General features: G+C 44.9%; 1 protein-coding gene across 2 annotated transcripts in view; it reads left to right on the top strand.

Moving 5' to 3' along the window:
• The first annotated feature begins 3,197 nt into the window (after positions 1–3,197).
• PARP11 (poly(ADP-ribose) polymerase family member 11) overlaps positions 3,198–18,401 on the top strand; it is a 31,829-nt gene continuing 16,625 nt past the window's right edge. Inside the window, exons 1-2 of one of the 2 annotated variants that reach the window (XM_070371757.1) lie at positions 3,199–3,406; positions 18,198–18,396. In XM_070371757.1, coding sequence (XP_070227858.1) covers positions 18,202–18,396 — 195 coding nt within the window. In that variant the 5' untranslated portion in view covers positions 3,199–3,406; positions 18,198–18,201. Of the gene's footprint in view, positions 3,407–18,197; positions 18,397–18,401 lie in introns of both variants that reach the window. The other variant, XM_070371758.1, reaches the window with a different exon arrangement.

Genomic DNA, 18,401 nt, shown 5'->3' with positions numbered 1-18,401 from the left:
CAGGGAGATTCTTTACCCCTAAGCCATTGGGGAAGTCCTTAAAGATTATAGTGTTCTAGGAAATGGCAACCCACTCCAGCGTTCTTGTCTGGAGAATCCCGGGGACGGGGGAGCCTGGTAGGCTGCAGTCCATGGGGTCGCTAAGAGTCAGACATGACTGAGCGGCTTCACTCTCACTTTTCACTTTCATGCATTGGAGAAGGAAATGGCAGCCCACTCCAATATTCTTGCCTGGAGAATCCCAGGGACAGAGGAGCCTAGTGGGCTGCCGTCTATGGGGTCACACAGAGTCGGACACGACTGAAGTGACTTAGCAGCAGCAGCAGCAGCACCAACTAGGAGCAAATGTTTGTCATCCTGAGTTAAAGACTGAGTGCCCTTTTTCTTGTCTTGTGTTGATATTTTGGCCAATGCAAGAGCAAGAGTGAAAACTGCATTATTTGTAGGTGATATGATCGTTAAAATAGAAATTTCAGAGACATCAGTTGATAAGCTATTAAAACTATAAGACATTTTCAGTGGGGTAGTACACAAGATAAATACATACAGCATTCCATAGCTTGTATGTACGTTACACACATTTACATTTGAAATATCCATTGTGATTGATATTTAAGTCGTTTTCAAGTTTTTACTATTCCAAAAAATGTAGCAATAAACATTCTTGTACAGACCATTTCTGTACATTTATTCATTTGCCTCCTTGAAATTAGCTCCTAGAAATGGAATTGTTCAATAAAAGATTATGGAAATTTCATATTGCCAAACTATGGGGCAGGGATCTTTACTTAACCTTTTTTTCCCCCCACTTTATTTTTTGTCAGATGGCTAACCAGTTGCCCCAGTATTACTTACTAAATAATCCATTCTTTCCTCACCACTTTGTAATAGATTTACTATACATATTGGATTGAAGGATATCTGTATATCCTATATTTCATAGTAAGTGAAAAAAATCAGATTCTAAATCTGTAGGTATTCTTGGACAAGTAAAAATTGTAATCTGTGGAGTTATATAAAAGCTCAATCTGTGGAGTTATATAAAAGCTCAGAAGTATATTTTTTTAAGTTTTGTTTTTTTTTTTGACGTGGACCATTTTTAAAGTCTTTGCTGAATTGTTACAATAGTGCTTTGGCTGTTTACACTTTAGTTTTTTGGAGGAGGGGTTTGTAAGATCTTAGCTCCCTGACAAAGGCTAAGCATTGGAAGGTGAACCCTTAACCACTTGACTGCCAAGGAAGTCCCTCAGAAGGACCTTAAATTGTTTCCTTTTTGCTTCCTACGGGCAGATAGTATTTCTTTGCCTAGAAAATCCTTCCTCTCTTGTAGCTCATTTTACCTAGGTAACTTCAATAGGAGGGCATCCTATTTAAGTCTTAGCTTAAATTTCTTGGTGGGTGTAGGACACAGGGGGTAGGCAAACACCCTGTCCTAGGTAAGCATTTTTTCAAAGAATCCTGTACATGCCATACTACCTACAAACCATCCTGCATGTTCTTACTTATCTAAATTACACCTTATTGTTTCTCTGGACCCCAAGCTCTATGAGGGCTGCACACGGGTCAGTCTTATTCATTCTGGAGCCTAGCACAGTGCCTGGCAAATAACCGTCATTAACTGAGCACTTCAGTTCAGTTCAGCTCAGTTCAGTCGCTCAGTCGTGTCCGACTCTTTGCAACCCCATGAATTGCAGCACGCCAGGCCTCCCTGTCCATCACCAACTCCCAGAGTTCACTCATACTCATGTCCATTGAGTCAGTGATGCCATCCAGCCATCTCATCCTCTGTCGTCCCCTTCTCCTCCTGCCCCCAATCCCTCCCAGCATCAGAGTCTTTTCCAATGAGTTAGCTCTTCACATGAGGTGGCCAAAGTACTGGAGTTCCAGCTTCAGCATCATTCCCTCCAAAGAAATCCCAGGGCTGATCTCCTTCAGAATGGACTGGTTGGATCTTCTTTCAGTCCAAGGGACTCTCAAGAGTCTTCTCCAACACCACAGTTCAAAAGCATCAATTCTTCGGCGCTCAGCCTTCTTCACAGTCCAACTCTCACATCCATACATGACCACAGGAAAAACCATTGCCTTGACTAGACGGACCTTTGTTGGCAAAGTAATGTCTCTGCTTTTGAATATGCTATCTAGGTTGGTCATAACTTTCCTTCCAAGGAGTAAGCATCTTTTAATTTCATGGCTGCAATCACCATCTGCAGTGATTTTGGAGCCCCCCCAAATTTATTCTGACACTGTTTCCACTGTTTCCCCATCTATTTCCCATGAAGTGATGGGACCGGATGCCATGATCTTAGTTTTCTGAATGTTGAGTCTTAAGCCAACTTTTTCACTCTCCTCTTTCACTTTCATCAAGAGGCTTTTTAGTTCCTCTTCACTTTCTGCCATAAGGGTGGTGTCATCTGCATATCTGAGGTTATTGAGATTTCTCCCGGCAATCTTGATTTCAGTTTGTGTTTCTTCCAATCCAGCGTTTCTCATGATGTACTCTGCATAGAAGTTAAATAAGCAGGGTGACTTACTGTTTGCCAAATACCGCGCTAGGTGCCTTTAACGACCTCACTACACCCTTAGATACTATTATCACCTCAGTTCTGAGAGTGAGGAAACCGAGTCTGAGCATGAAAGCTTGTCCTCCTGCTGCTGCTGCTAAGTCGCTTCAGTCGTGTCCGACTCTGTGTGACCCCAGAGACGGCAGCCCACCAGGCTCCCCGGTCCCTGGGATTCTCCAGGCAAGAACACTGGAGTGGGTTGCCATTTCCTTCTCCAATGCATGAAAGTGAAAAGTGAAAGTGAAGTCGCTCAGTCGTGTCCGACGCTCAGCGACCCCACGGACTGCAGCCTTCCAGGCTCCTCCATCCATGGGATTTTCCAGGCAAGAGTACTGGAGTGGGGTGCCAGTGCCTTCTCCGGAAAGCTTGTCCTGCGGGCTATTAATTCTCAGGCCTGTCTACCTCTTGGTCACTACGCGGTGATCAATAAATATAAGAGGAAGAACAGCCAGCGAGGTTCTCTCAGAGTGGACGTTACACTTCAACTGCAGGCCTGGACGTGTGCTTGGACTGAAAACCCTTTAAAAAGCCCAGGACCACTCAGATCCTGGCAGGCTCCGCCCACCCCGCGCCGAGACCGGAAGGGAGCGTCAGGGGCGGGGCGGGCTTCCGGGGACGGGGCGGGGCCGGCGTTGGTTGGCCGGCTGCAGCCGGAAGTCGGGAGGTTTGGCGTCCAAAGACGCCGGCCTGTGACAGGGGAGAAGGAGGCCTACGAGAAGGTTGCCTCTCCGGCCCTTGGCTCCCGGGGACCCTCGGAAAAATCCAGTGCCCCGACCCTGCGGCCGGCCCCTTCCCCTAGGCTCTCTCCGCTCGATTTCGCCACCGCTATGTGGGAAGCGAATCCGGTGAGTAGCCGGGTGGGATGGGGCGGACCGATGGGCGGGGTTGACGGGAGAGGGCGGGCGGAGTTCCCGGGAACTGCGCCCCCCACACCCCGCACCCCTCCTGGCCCCGCCGGCCGGCTGTTGAGTTCCGAGAACGCGGAGGCCCCGGGTTCGGCGGCTCCGGCAGCACCTTGCGAACAGTGGAGAAGGCTTGGTGGGTCTCCAGTGCCGGGCAGGCTGTCTGACCCGTCCCAGTGATTGATTTGGACTCGCTGTGGTTACTCTGCTCCCCATCCCTCCACACTGTCGTTTTAGACTGCGTTTTGCTGTCTGGCTGGCGTTTCCTGGGCCTCGAACCTGTGAGTCTTCGTTAGGCTCAGATGTACTTGCCAGCCTTCCACCTCACCCCTATCCAAAGCGAAGGGGCTTTCCCCCCGGACTCTCCCCTGAATGGGCCTAAGAGGAACCGCCGGGGCGCCTTTCCCCTTTTTGATGGACAGCCTGGGAAAACGGGTGGGAGGGGTGGAGGGGCGAACGTGTGTTCTTAGATTTTTTTTTTCTCCCCCGGGTGGACAGAAGTGGTGACCTGGAGCGTTCCCGCTGCAAGTCTTTCTCCCTCCGGTATTCGCATTGTGTCTACATATATTTTTATTTTGTTTTTGTACCTTCGTTTAATATGCAGCTTTAAAAGAGAGGAGTCCGTTTGCCAGGAGTATTTCTATTAGTCTCCTGTTAGAGGCGAAGTCGCCTGGTAACACAGTTAGACGCTGTTTACACCTTTGAGTTAACTGGAAAATGGCAGAATCATGTATCAGCGAATTGTTGGCCAAAATATGTGCAGCTGCCCCGTCTATTGAGAGAAATTCCTGAGTCTACTTTAGTAACCCAGTTTCCATATTTGCAGTAACTCCTTTTCTGTCATCAGTACTACATCTTCCTCGTTCCTGGAGTATATTTCCAGGTAAAGAAGAGAGTTATCAGTAAATTTCCATCTGTTTTTCCCAAGTAGAGACTAGTCTGTTGGTCTGGATTTTTTCGCTGCATGTTGTGGTTCCATCCCAGACCTTCATGTAATGATGGTCATCATTTAAGACTTTTTTTGTTTTTGGCTCAGACATAGAATCCTCTAATATAAGGTCACATCAGAGGAAAGTAATTGCCGGGTTTTGATTTTAGCAAAAATAATTGCAGATTGTGAGAATGTATTCTGCTTATATATTCACTTTCGCTGTCATCAGTCAGTTTCATATATTATTATTATGTGTGTGTGTGTGTATTCAGTTTTTATTGGCTGTCCTCTTCCTGGTTTCTCCATAACACATCTTTACTCATCTAAGTACATGTCTTGCTCAAAGTCACATGTCTTAAATCCTTCATTATGTTGTAAGCTCCACAGGGGCAGAGATTTTTGTCTGTTTTGTTTCCTGTGGCATCCAAAGACTAGGGAAGAGAGCCTGGCATATAGTAGGTGCTCAGTAAATGCCCCTTGAATTCACAAAGGCCATTGTATCAACACTGGGAAGACTCCTTTGCTCCATTTTTTTTTTTTCTCTTTCTCCATAACGTACATATCAGAATTCACTATTGGGTCACTGGTGTGTTTGTGAGGGTTATAGAGGCGCTAGTGAATATCTCCTGTATTTAGTTTGTTATGGCATTATCTCACTTCTTTGGAAGGAATGGTTGGTTTTCTCTAAAATCATTCTAGCGATTTTGCTTGATTTCAGTAGAGCAGACTGACTTTTGTTAATTGTGATGAACTTTGCACCTACAAACCCACATTCTTCTTCTGACCCTTGTCTTGCCACTCTAATATGTCTTAATGGTCCTGTGTTTTCTTACTGATACTGTTTTTCTTCCTCTGAGCATATGAATACTATCAATAAGGACAGTTTGTGAAGTGAAAGTTGCTCAGTCATGTCCAACTGTTTGCGACCCCATGGACTACATAGTCCATGGAATTCTCCAGGCCAGAATACTGGAGTGGGTAGCTTTTCCCTTCTCCAGGAGATCTGCCCAACCCAGGGACTGAACCCAGGTCTATTCTGTATAAATACAGCCAGCATCCTGCATTTGGGTTTCCTCTGGCAATTTGTTAGTTTCTTTTAATAGAAGAAGCATCTGGATTGTCTGTCCAGCTGTGCTCCTGGAGTAAAAATTAATTTTAATGTTTCTCTAAACCAAACACAATTGGGAAGATGAAAAAAAAAAAGCATCCTAAAGATAAATACAGATGACTCTGTGTTACCCACCAGTGTAAATTACTGTTTACCATTTCTTTCCATTGAATGGTATAATAAATTCTGCTTTGTGGAGGAAGGCATAGTGAACTGCTTTAATTGAAGATGTCTGCTAATTTCTCCCTGTATTGTTTTGGTAGTATCTATGACTCTGATATGCCACCTGTAATCTGCAAATATATCTCCTCTGGCAAATACACCTCCTGTGTGATACTGTATTCTACTTGCAAGTGTTTTGGGGAGATAACTGCACTGACTCTGGCTGTGGTAATACTAGAAGCAGCCGCCCCCTTCCACCTGGAAAGTCACCCAGACATGTTTGGAGTGTGGAAAATCACCATGAACTTGCAGCATTTCCTTGGGTGGGGGGAAACCCCACACAAGAAAACCAAGGAGCTATAAATAAACTTTATCTCAGCACACAGTTTTATTTTCCTTTTTCAAGACAGTCATGAGGTTGGTGGTGATTCTGTTCAAGTCTTTTACCAGCCAGGCACCGACTGAGGCAGACCCGGTTGACAGGCGGCATGTTCTCAGTTCCAGTGGGGGTTCCTGGCAGTTCTCCACCCACTGGGGGAGGCAGCCCTTGGCCAGTGTCCCTCAGTTTAGGAAAACGGCAAGATCTGCAGAAAGGACTTGGAAGGAGCACCATCACTGCCTGACTCTGCATACCCTGACCTTGCCCTGCCTTTTGCTCTCTCTGCCATTGTCTTACCCCTCTTTGCTGAAAATAGATTAAGTGTCAACATTACATGGGAGGGAGTTCCAGCTTCTCTCTGATGACAGAAAGTGAAAAGTGACAAACGTCTCTTAAGATAACAGGTCATCTCTTGCAGTAACAGGGTCTTAGTTCATAAAGAGTGATAAACTCTTGTGAAATTCCTTTTCCCTTGTTAGCTCGGACGGTGAGAACAGTCTAGTGACGTAGCGGAGGGAGGAGGAAATGACTTTGCCAAGATCAAGCAGGTGGGGAAGCCACGGAACTCTTAGCACCCATGTCCTCGCTGCCTCTGTCCTGCGCTTGGCGGGAGCCGTGATGATGTTTGTAAGTCAGCGCGGCACTCCACCTGCCAAGCCTCCTTTTCCTCTGTTGTTTTATCATCACAGCTGAGCTGCTTCCAGACTTCTCTCCTTTCTCTGTCCAGCATCTTGAGAGAATAGTCTTACACTTTGTGTCATTCTTACTCAAACCTCAGCTCCGCCAGCCCTGCCTCTGCCCCAGCACCTGGCTTGCTGGGAGGTCACCAGGAGCTTACGGATCACCATGCACAACGGCCACCTGCACACCTGACCCTCTTCTGTCTTTCTGCAGCATTAATGCCACTGGAAGTATTTCTCACAACCTCCTCTCTCTTCTTTTGGAATTTTCTGGGACTGTACTTCTTTGGATTTCTTTTCCTTCCTGTGATTTGTCCTTGAATCCTGATCTTGGCTTAGCTGCACTGCCTTTTTCTGTCCTGAAACGTTCCACCTTCCCCTTGTTCTTGTCTCGGTGCGTCTTTCTGAACTCCCAGGCTTCAGGTATCACTCTGATGGCCGTGCCTGCCCAATGTATGCCATTAATCCTGACCCCTTCTCTGAACTGGGAGATGGACAGAGCTACTGGTTGTCTGTCCAAGAGTTCATAGGTAGCATGTCTAAACCCAGCTCCCTGAGCTGTCAAGTCATGATTTCACCCCATCAACAAACACGAGATAAACACCTGCTTACTCCAGACACTAGGAAGGGACCAGTGCAAACCTGGACCGCGTCAGAGCCTATCCTCAAGGGCTGGAGGTATAGTTTGAATGGGGCCAGTGTTGCCAGAGGGTGTCTGGGGGACTGGGTAGGTTTAGTGAAGTAACTTACAGTTTGAGCTAGGTGTCCGAGTCACATGATGTGGTCTCATGGAAAGGACAGAGGAAGCAAAATAGCTGAAGCCCGCAAAAGCAAGAGAGAATGACCCGTACAGCTTCAGTGGAGGAGTGACATGGAAGAAGAGCATGGCTGGTGGGTCAAGTCTAGGTGAGGACATCGCGAGAGAATGAGTGTGGAGGGTTGTAGGGGGTGGCAGCTGACATCTGTGGCTGTGTGTGTCTGGAGTAGGCAGTGTCTTTCATAGACGTACCCTTGGGCTGGAGGGGGGATGGAGGTAGGGTGGGTTCCTCGCAGGGAAAGTTTAGACAGTGTAGTGTCTATGCAGACATGTTCTCAAGATCAGCATCCACTTGGGGTTTGGTAACTGACAGGTGCTTCCAGACTTCTCTCCTTTCTGTGTCCAGCATCTTGAGAGAATAGTCGTACACTTTTTGTCTTTCTTACTCAAACTTCAGCTCCCCCAGCCCCTCCTCTGCCCCAGCACCTGACTTGCTGGGAGGTCACCGAGAACTTTGGCATTGTCTTGGCATTCTCTATAATTGTTCTGGCAATGGGTTTAGCTGAGCTTAGAGAGGTGTGATGATGTGCGATGTTTGGTGGCTGGGGGCAACACTGACTAGTTTACGGGGTCCTCCGGTACTTCTGTGAGGTGGGGGCGGGTGTAAATTACTGTCCTTTGTTTAATGATGAGACAAAGGCTCAACCTTGGGTGCATTTTCTGAATAAGGACAGCCCAGTTTTCAACACAGAGCTTTCTGTCCCCAGAACAAGTGCTTTTCCCATTCCAACTTGGGATGTAGGATTTAGAGTGAGTAGAAAAGACCCTGTGGGGAGGGCTGCAGGAAACCAGAGCTAAAGGAAGGGCTCCTGAACTGCAGAAAATCTTTGTGATGACATCTCTGGGGATTCAGGACTTTCTAGTGATGTCGCCCACAAATAGGAGGAGAAAGACAATGCGGCCCTCCTGGAATTGGCATGGTGGGCACTGCACAGGGCTTAGGGGTGAGTCTGGTGTCAGGGCAGAACAGTCGGAGACAAAGCTGGGGGTGCGTGTTCATGGTTGAGGCCTGAAGGGATGGCGTGGGGTGGTTCACCGAGGGAGCCCCCCCTGGCCTGGTGCTCATGCAGGGTGTTGAGGCCTTTGGCACGTGCAGCTTCCCCTCCCAGAGTAGACTTGCTTTGGAAATAAGGTCTGAGGTCGCTCACTCATTTATTTAGCACTTACTATAAGCCAGTGAGTTCTCAGGCCCAGAGTTCACGGTAGTGAGCAACCCAGCAGGCCTGGCCCTTGTGGGTTTGCGGTCTATGCAGTGAGGCAGACATTACACCAATAACTGCACCTTAGCGTTCAACTCCAACCATAGTAGAAGCTCTGAAAGAAAAAGCACACTGGAATGTGTAACAGGAGGAGCTAGTGCTGGACTCGGAGATCCATCCGGTCAGGCCACCCAGTGAGAGCTCCTTCTGCAGAGATTTGAGGGACTGAGCAAGGGTTAGCCAGGTACAGTCATCATGGGAGGGGAGGAGGGCTGTTCAGACAGCAGAGATGCCCCGAGCGAAGGCCCCGAGGCAGGAAGGAGCTTGAGAGAGAAGCCATCTGTGGCTGGAACGCCAGGAACCAGGAGTCCGGCCGGTAGGTAGTTAGGAACAGGCCACGTGTGGATTTGTGGCACCTGTTTAGGATTTGACTTTTACCCTCAGAGGAGGGGTTTTACAAAGATCATTCTGGCTGCTGTGGGGAAAATGAGTTCTGTGTTAGAGAGTATGCGAGGCAGAGTGATGGGCTGCCAAAGGTCTCCACATCCTGGTCACCAGAAAGTGTGACTCTTGTCAGGTCACGGAGCAAAAGGGAGTTAAGATTGCTGGTCAGCTGACTAATAATGGGGAGTGTATCTTGAATTGTACAGGTGTACCCAGTGTCGTCATCACTGGGGTCCTTAAAAGCAGAAGATGGAGATAGGAGTGAGTCAGAGGGAGCGTGAGGCTGGAGGAAGAATCACAGATGTACATCATTGCTGACTGGAGATGGACTTAAGGGAGCCGTAAAGCAAGCAGTGCGATCGGCTTTTAGAAGCTGGAAAAGCCGAGGAAATTGAGCCCCCCAGCAGCCTCCAGGTGGGAACCAAGCCCATCTTAATTTTAGCCTGTGAGTCCCACATCAGACCGCAACAGACCTGTGAGATGAGAAAGTGTGTTCTTATAAGTCACTGAATTGGTGGTGGTTTGTTCTGGCAGTGACTAGAACTTGCACAGATGGACATCTGAAGGACCGTGGGGAGGCACTTAGGGAGCTGTAGTGTGTGGTCCAGGGTTGAGGAGAGCAGGGTGGGTCAACCCAGGTCAACACAGTCACCAAATTGACACACTTATAATATCAGATAACTGTAGGATTCAACCAGCCAGGATGTTTGGAAGATGGGAGCAAGTGGATTCTTGGACTGCTTCAGTTTCTGGAAAGTATCTGTTCCTGTTCTCTTGTAACACTGGTTGTGTTCTTTATATATTCACAATACTAAGGTCAGTCTTCCTCTCCAATGAGTCAGGAAAACCATCAGATTCTTGGAGGAAATCAGAGCCTAGCAATTGAGCCATTTCCAGCATAGTTTGGTGACTTTGTGAAATCTGGTATTGTATTCTCAGCATTAAAACTTGGGGTAAAAAAGGGTTTAGCGATGTTTTGGCCTTGGACTAGTAGGTTGCCGTTATTTACGATGCTGACTGTGTTTCAGCATCACTTCCATAGGCCTCTGGAAATCAAGCTTGACCATAGGCTTAATCTGTATCACGAAGAAGTGTTTTTAATCTCATCCCTCCCTTCAGCAACTCTTGTCAGCACTTTTATCCTTGGCAGCCAGTAAATCAGGTGGGAAGAGGAATCTTACAGACACTGTCATTTCTTCCTTCAGCGTCTGAAAGCACGTGCTCTGAGGTGGCAGGATTTGCTGGTACTTGGTTTTCACTGTTTCCTTCCACACCCAGTTATACTCGGGAGGCACATTGCTGCCTTCTGAGTGTCCCAGATGTTTAAGCATCATTTAGGAACCCAGCAGCACATTTCCTTGCTGTTTGTATAGCTTGAGCTCTTTTAGTTGTGAATGGATTGCACCTTTTCCAGCCCACGTCACAGCCCACAAAAGTATCATTGCCTGAATGAAAGCCAACTTCCCTTGTACCATGAGTTCCCATCAGTAAACAGAACAGAAGGCTGTTGAGTTCTCCTACCCTGTTACATACTACATGTGCTACGAGAATGGATTTGTATTTTCTCTCTTGTAGTTTGTTCAATTTTAAAACTAAATACATGTTGAAACACTCAAGTGATAACAATCGCTCTGCTGTATCATGTGCCATTGATAAGATGTGACTTCCAACAGAGTAATTTAATAAAGAAATTTTGTCAAGAGCTTGTTTTTTTTTGGTCACAGCAGTTAAATTGGGCATTAAATTTGGATTGACAGGTTCTCAGCAATATCAAGACTTTTGCCCATTTTAGCTGGGTAATGCCTGTTTAGCCTGGGTTCCTCTGTATCCTTATCAACAAAGGAGATTGATTTGGGCTCTGTTTGAAAATTGTGTGGAAGTTTATTTGTTTTTACACCATTATATTTGCTGAACACCAGCTTATATGAGCTGATTAACACAGACCGAACATAGGCGTTATGGTAAGAAAATAAAGGATTTTTGTGAAAATCATTATTAAGCTTATATTTCAACTTTGCAAACTGCATGTGAACAAATTTCTTCCTTTACTTTTTTTTCTCTGAAAATGCCTTTGAACTACTTCCTAATTCTTAAGGACCATGTTTTAAAGATGCTAAGGAAGACAAAAAGGGACTAGGACCGAGCACCAGGAACCTGTCAAGTGATAGCATGAATAGATGTAAAGATGCAAACGGTTGAGGATCATGGCCAGAAATCTAAGATGATTTGGAGAGTGTGATTCAATGAAAACTGAGAAAAAAGTAATTTAGATTAATGGGTAAAATGTTACTGAGAGGTTAAATAAGATAAGGTCTGATAAACGTGCACAGGACTGAGGACAGCTCATTGGAGGTCCTGGCAAGTGCCTGTGTGCGTGCGTGTGTCCGTCTGTGACAGTGGTAGGAGATACTGGGCCAGAAGCTGGCAAACCCGAGTTAGAGTAGGTGTTAGCGTGCCTGGAAAGGGAACCAACAAGCACAGTGTGTGTAGACACACAGTTATAGTTAGTAAGCCTCCACAGGAGAAGAGGCGGAATCCCCAAAGCACTCAACCGAAAAGAAGATTGAAAAAAAAAGATGAAAAGGGGACAAAGAACAGGGGACAAGTAAAAAGCAAATAGCAAGATGATAAACCTAACCAATCGATAATAGTAAGTAATACTCCAAACATTCCAGTTAGAAGGCAGATTGTCAGATTGGATTAAAAAGCAAAACCCAGCTGTAAATTGTCTATAGGAAACACACATGGAAAATGAAGACACAAGTAGGATAAAACTAAATGGAAAGAGATACACAGTGCTAACTCTAGTTGAGAGAAAGAGTGGTATTAATATTATAGTAGGTTTCAGTGATAATGGTATTATTAGTTATAAAGAATGCCATATCCTAATGATAAAGAAGTCAGTTCATCAGAAACAACTTTAAACATTTATACACCCAATAACAGAGTATCAAGATACATGAAACAAAACTAGTAAAACTGTTAAGGAGAAATAGACAAATCCCATTTTAGTTGGAGATTTTAATACTCCTGTCTCAATAATTGATGGAATAAGTAGTTAGGAATGAGCAAGGGTATAGAAGACTTGAACAACATTATCAACATCAGCTTCAGCTGATCAATATTTATAGACCATTAATTACATCCAACAACTGCTGAATACACGTTTCTTTTTTTAACTACACAGAGAATATTTAGCAATATAGATCATGTATCTGGGCCATGAATGGAGTCTAAATACATTTAAAAGAATTGGGGATTAGGAAGAGGCGGGCACTCGGCTTGACCCTTGACGCCAGCCCGAAGGATGCTGAGTCCAAACGCCTGCCTCGACCCAGAGCCTCGGAGCACCTCAATCCCTGATGGCGTCCTGGCGGGCAGGAGCGTCTCCCCAGGACTCCCAGAGAGGCTCCCGGGGCCTTGCGCGCCACCGGGGCTGGAGGAGGCTCTGAGTGTGCTGGGGCTGGAGGGAGAACGTGAAAAAAAAAAAAAAGAATTGGGGTCATAGGTATGCTGTCTGAGTGAAATGGAATTAAATTAGAATTCAGTAAACAAAAGATCTGTAAAAATCCTCAAGTATTGGTAAGTAAATAGTAACCTTACAAAACTCATTGATTAAAGAAATAAGGGAAAATAGAACATGAAAACCTATCAAATTTGTGGTATGCTGCTAAGCAGTACTCAGAGGGAAATTTATAGTTATAGCTGCTTATATATAAAAAAAGCCACAAATCAGTGACCACAGCTTCCTCCTTAAGAAATGAGAAAAAGAAGAGCAAATTAAACTAAAGCAGGAACAAAGAGATAAAGTTTAGAGTGAAAATCACGAAAATGAAACAACAGAGAAAATGAAACCAGAAGAAAAAATAGAAAAAGGGAATACAAATTACCAATATTGAGAATGAGAGAGATAGTATCACTACATATTCTACAAATGTGAAAGGATAGTAAGGGGATTGTTATGAACAACTGAATGTCAGTTAGTGTGATGACTGAGATAAAATTGACATGTTCTCTCTAAGACACAAATTACCAAAGCACCCTCAAGAAATAAATCACACAAATAGCCCAGTATTTACTAAAAAATTTAAATTTGTAGAAAAAAATTACCCACAAAGAAAACTGCAAGTGCAGTTGCTTGCCAGTGATTTTTATAAACATTTAAGGAAGAAATAATAACAATTTTGCACAGACTTTCAGAAAATTGAAGTTAAGGTAATACTTCACCACTCTTTCTATGAAACTGTCACCATGCCAATACCAAAACCAATCAAAGACGCTATAAGACAACTACAGATCAACATCCCTAATGAATGTAGACACAAACATTCTAAAGGACAAATCAGACCTAATAATATATAAGGTTAATGCATCATTACCAAATGGTGTTTATCCCCCAAATTCAAGGTTTGTTTAATATTTGAATAGCAATCAGTATGTGCTAATCACTCAGTCATGTCTGACTCTTTGTGACCCCATGGACTCTGTGCCTGGGATTCTTCAGGCAGAATATTGGAGTGGGTAGCCATTCTCTTCAGGGGATCTTCCTGACCCGGGATCAGACCCAGGTCTCCTGCATTGCAGGCAGATTCTTTACCATCTGAGCCATCAGGGAAGCCCAGCAATCAGTATAACTCATCTGCAAATACACTAAAATGAAAAACCGTATGATTATTTCAATGCATGCAGAAAACGCATTTGACAAAATCCAGTATCTATTCCTGATACAAGTTCTGAGCTGCCTAGGACCAGAAGAAAACATGCTCAGCCTGAGAAGGGGTGTACAGAAAAGGTTAACTGAACAGGCCTGGGCTGCTCAAACTCTGCACATTCTCAAGAATGTGCAATGACCAATACCTGTTTTCATGACTGTCCTTTGCTGAACTCCAAAGAACTGAACTCTTGGAATTGGTTATCTAATGAGTGCAATTGCATGGTTGCGATCTTCAGCCATGCTCCATCAGTGTCCAGATAGTTTATACTAGCAATGTGATTGATGGTCAGTTCTAACCTTCTGGAGGTCTGGAACTTTGGCAGCTGAGGTGGGTCACCCACACAGGTGCTATATGCTTGCATGACCAATACCCAGTAGAACCCCTGGACACCTAGGCTCAGGTGAATGTCCTTGGTGGGCAGCCCTCTGTTGCCCACAGAGTTTCTGGGAGAATTAAGTGTCCTGTGTGACTCCAGTGGGAAGGGACACTTGAAAGCTTGAACATGGTTCCTCTGGACTTCACCCCATCCAATTTCCTTTTGGTGTTTATTTCACTCTGTATACTTTTACTGTAATAAACTATAGCCATGAATCGACCAACTCTGAGTCCTGTGAATTCTTCTCTCATGAGCCTCAGGTTGACCTTGGGGACCCCTGACACATGGGACATCTATGAAATACCTGTATCTAATATTAAACTTAGTAGTCAAAGACTGAATGCTTCCCCACTAAGATCAGGAATGAGGCAGTGATGCTTGTTGTTTATGTACCTTTATCCTGGAAATTATAACCGTGCAGTAAGACAAGAAAAAGCACAGAAAAGAAAAAACAGACATCTGTATGCTAGAAGAAAGAAGGAAAGCTTCTGTCTGTATGATGCCTATATAGAAATGTGATGAAATGTCTAGAAGTTTTCTAGAATTAATAAGTGAGTTTACTAAGGTTGCCAAATACAGAAACCATATCCCCAAATCAACATATATCTACATACTAGCAACATTCAATCAGAAATTGAAATTTCAAATGCAGTTCCATTTACAGTAGTATCAAAAATAGGTATGAATCTTGCAGAAATGATGTGTGGGATCTGTACATGATGAGTGGGATCTGTACATCAAAAACTATAAAACATTATTGAAAACAGTTAAAGAAGATGTAAATAAGTCAAGAGACATACCTCATTCATGGGTTGGAATACTAAATATTGTTGAGATGCCAGTTCCAGGTAGCTCATTCACTATTCAATCCCAGTCGAACATGAACGGACCTAGACTTGCCAAAGCAGTTCTGAGAAAGAAGAACAAATTTGGAGTGCTAACCAGACCACCTGACCTCCTCTTGAGAAACCTGTATACAGGTCAGGAAGCAACAATTAGAACTGGACATAGAACAACAGACTGGTTCCAAATAGGAAAAGGAGTACGTCAAGGCTGTATATTGTCACCCTGCTTGTTTAACTTCTGTGCAGAGTACATCATGAGAAACGCTGGGCTGGAAGAAGCACAAGCTGGAATCAAGATTGCCGGGAGAAATATCAATAACCTCAGATATGCAGATGACACCACCCTTGTGGCAGAAAGTGAAGAAGAACTGTAAGAGCCTCTTGATGAAAGTGAAAGAGGAAAGTGAAAAAGTTGGCTTAAAGCTCAATATTCAGAAAACTAAGATCATGGCATCTGGTCCCATCACTTTATGGGAAATAGATGGGGAAACAGTGGAAACAGTGTCAGACTTTATTTTTTGGGGGCTCCAAAATCATTGCAGATCGTGATGGCAGCCATGAAATTAAAAGACACTTACTCCTTAGAAGGAAAGTTATGACCAACCTAGATAGCATATTAAAAAGCAGAGAGATTACTTTGCCAACAAAGGTCCATCTAGTCAAGGCTATGGTTTTTCCGGTGGTCATGTATGGGTGTGAGAGTTGGACTGTGAAGAAAGCTGAGCACTGATGAATTGATGCTTTTGAACTGTGGTGTTGGAGAAGACTCTTGAGAGTCCCTTGGACTGCAAGGAGATCCAACCAGTCCATCCTAAAGGAGATCAGTCCTGAGTGTTCATTGGAAGGACTGATGCTGAAGCTGAAACTCCAATATTTTGGTCACCTCATGCAAAGAGTTGACTCATTTGAAAAGACCCTGATGCTGGGAAAGATTAAGGGCAGGAGGAGAAGGGGACGACAGGGGATGAGATGGTTGGATGGCATCACCGACACAATGGACATGGGTTTGGGTGGACTCCAGGAGTTGATGGACGGGGAGGTCTGGCGGGTTGCGGTTCATGGGGTCGCAAAGAATTGGACACAACTGAGCAACTGAACTGAACTGAATGCTATCTGATTAAAAGATTGAGTATGAAACTGGACTTCCTAAGTGGCACTAGTGGTAAAGAATCCACCTGCTAATGCAGGAGATGCCAGAGACGTGGGTTCAATCCCTGGATCGGGAAGATCCCCTGGAGGAGGAAATTTCAACCCACTCCAGTATTCTTGCCTGGAAAATCCCATAGATAAAGGAGCGTGGCGGGCTACAGTTCAGAGAGTTGGACACGACTGAGCAAGCAACATGACATGAAACTCCACTCAAAACCGTGTATTCAAAATAGAAAAAATGTTTATTAGAATAGAAGGTCTAGAAGTAGGCCCACAAACATGGACAACTGATTTTTTAATAAAAGACTCGGTGGAAAAGGGCGGTTTACTCGGTGTTTTGTTAGAAGAAATGTTTAAGCCCCTGTGCCAGTGAGATTCCCCCCATGCTGATGGATTGGTGTGCAGCCTTGGAGATGTCACATCGGCCCCAGGACCTGCTCTGACCACTCCTGGGTTGGTACAGCCTAGAGCTTGTGCACAGCCTTCCCACTGCCACTGTTGATTCCATGTGGGCTCTTGTTGGCTTTCCCTGGTTCTCTATGTTAACTTTTTGACTAGTCTGCCATTCTGCTTATATCAGAGCTTCTCCTTAATTTCATGAAAAGATTGCTATTTTTTTTTTCCAATAATGTTCTTAGGCATGAGGTTCTCTACTCTTTGTTCATGTAGAGCCAGCCCCCTCAGGCAGATACATGGATCTCTGCACCCTAAGCAGGGGTGTACCTTTGCTCCGGTAAATAGAACCCCAGTGTCACTGCGCCTGGAACTGGAGATGGGAGCCTGTTCTTCCCAGAGTGCCACCTTCCTCTGAGTGGGCACTGGGCGAGAGGGGAGATGACAGCCCTCGGTCGTCTTGACTTACTCCTCCTGCCATGAAAACTTTACTCTGGGAGCAGACTAGGTGGAAGCAGTCAGGGCCCCGTATTCACAGCATGTTGGGTCTGGACGGGAGCTTCCACCAAATGAGTGGGGACTGGGTAGAGGAAAGGAGACGAGTCCTTGGTGTTGTCTGCCCAAAATAGACCTTCTGCACGTGGGGGCAGGCAGCCCCTTCCAGGGTGTCGTAGCCCCAGACTAGCAGCTGGACAGAGAGGAAACCCCTGTCTTCTTGTCTGCAACACAGAGCAGGGGGAGCAGGGCTGATGGAGCAGACCTCAGCTCAAAGGCCAGACCTTCCCTTGCCTGCTCTGAGACTTCGTCGATTTTCTTGAGCAAATACTTCTTTTGCTTTATGCTCTTAGGATAGTTTCCAGAGACTAAATGTTGTTGTTCTTTAAAATAATGTCCACCAGTTAAAATGCAGTTTTGTCATTCCAAAAGTTCCACCCTGTTTCTAAGCTTTTGATGCCTAGTTTTGGACCTTCTTCCTATAATAAGGGGGGCTTTCCTGGTGGCTCAGATGGTGAAGAATCTGCCTGCAGTGCAGGAGACCCAGGTTTGATCCTTGAGTTGGAAAGATTCCTTGGAGCAGGAAATGGCAACCCACTCTAGTATTCTTACTTGGATAAGCCCATGGACAGAGGAGGCTGCAGCCCATGGGATGGCAAAGAGTTGGATGCAACTGATCGACTAACAGTTCACACTTTGACACATATAAGAAACAAGGAGGTTTTCATTACCAAATATTATTTCCTCAAGGTGTTATGTTTATACTAACCAAACAAGTGATACTTACTTTAATAAACTCATCAGAGGGTTTTAGCCATCTGGAATGTTATTTTTCTCTCACAGGCCAGGATTTTGACTTTAAACTTATCTTCCACCTGGCCTTTCAATTTGATGATCCAAACTGATTGCTCCCAGGCCCCATAAATACTCCCTTTGGAAAAGCTAGCATTGTAGACGGGCTCCTCCAGCATACGCATTGCACTTGAAAATTTACAAAACGTTTTTTTCCACTTTACATTAACTTTTTTTTTTTCTCCTCAGCCTGATGTGCAGGAAGTATCATTGTCTGCCAGTTAACCAGAAGATCAAGCAGAGTATGGCATCCTGGCTGATCGAACCCATCTCACTGACATTTATTGACTGCCTCCTCTCTGGTGGACAGCTTGTACACACTCCTTTTGTTGCCTATAAATGTATCATAACCTCGATACATTACTTCCGTGGTTACAGTATTTTAAAGGTATT

The sequence above is a fragment of the Bos mutus genome, chromosome 5, assembly GCF_027580195.1.
Source record: "Bos mutus isolate GX-2022 chromosome 5, NWIPB_WYAK_1.1, whole genome shotgun sequence".
NCBI classification, from domain to species: domain Eukaryota; kingdom Metazoa; phylum Chordata; class Mammalia; order Artiodactyla; family Bovidae; genus Bos; species Bos mutus.
The sequence above is the reverse complement of the archived record's forward strand: the minus strand, read 5'-3'. Positions and strand labels throughout refer to the sequence as shown.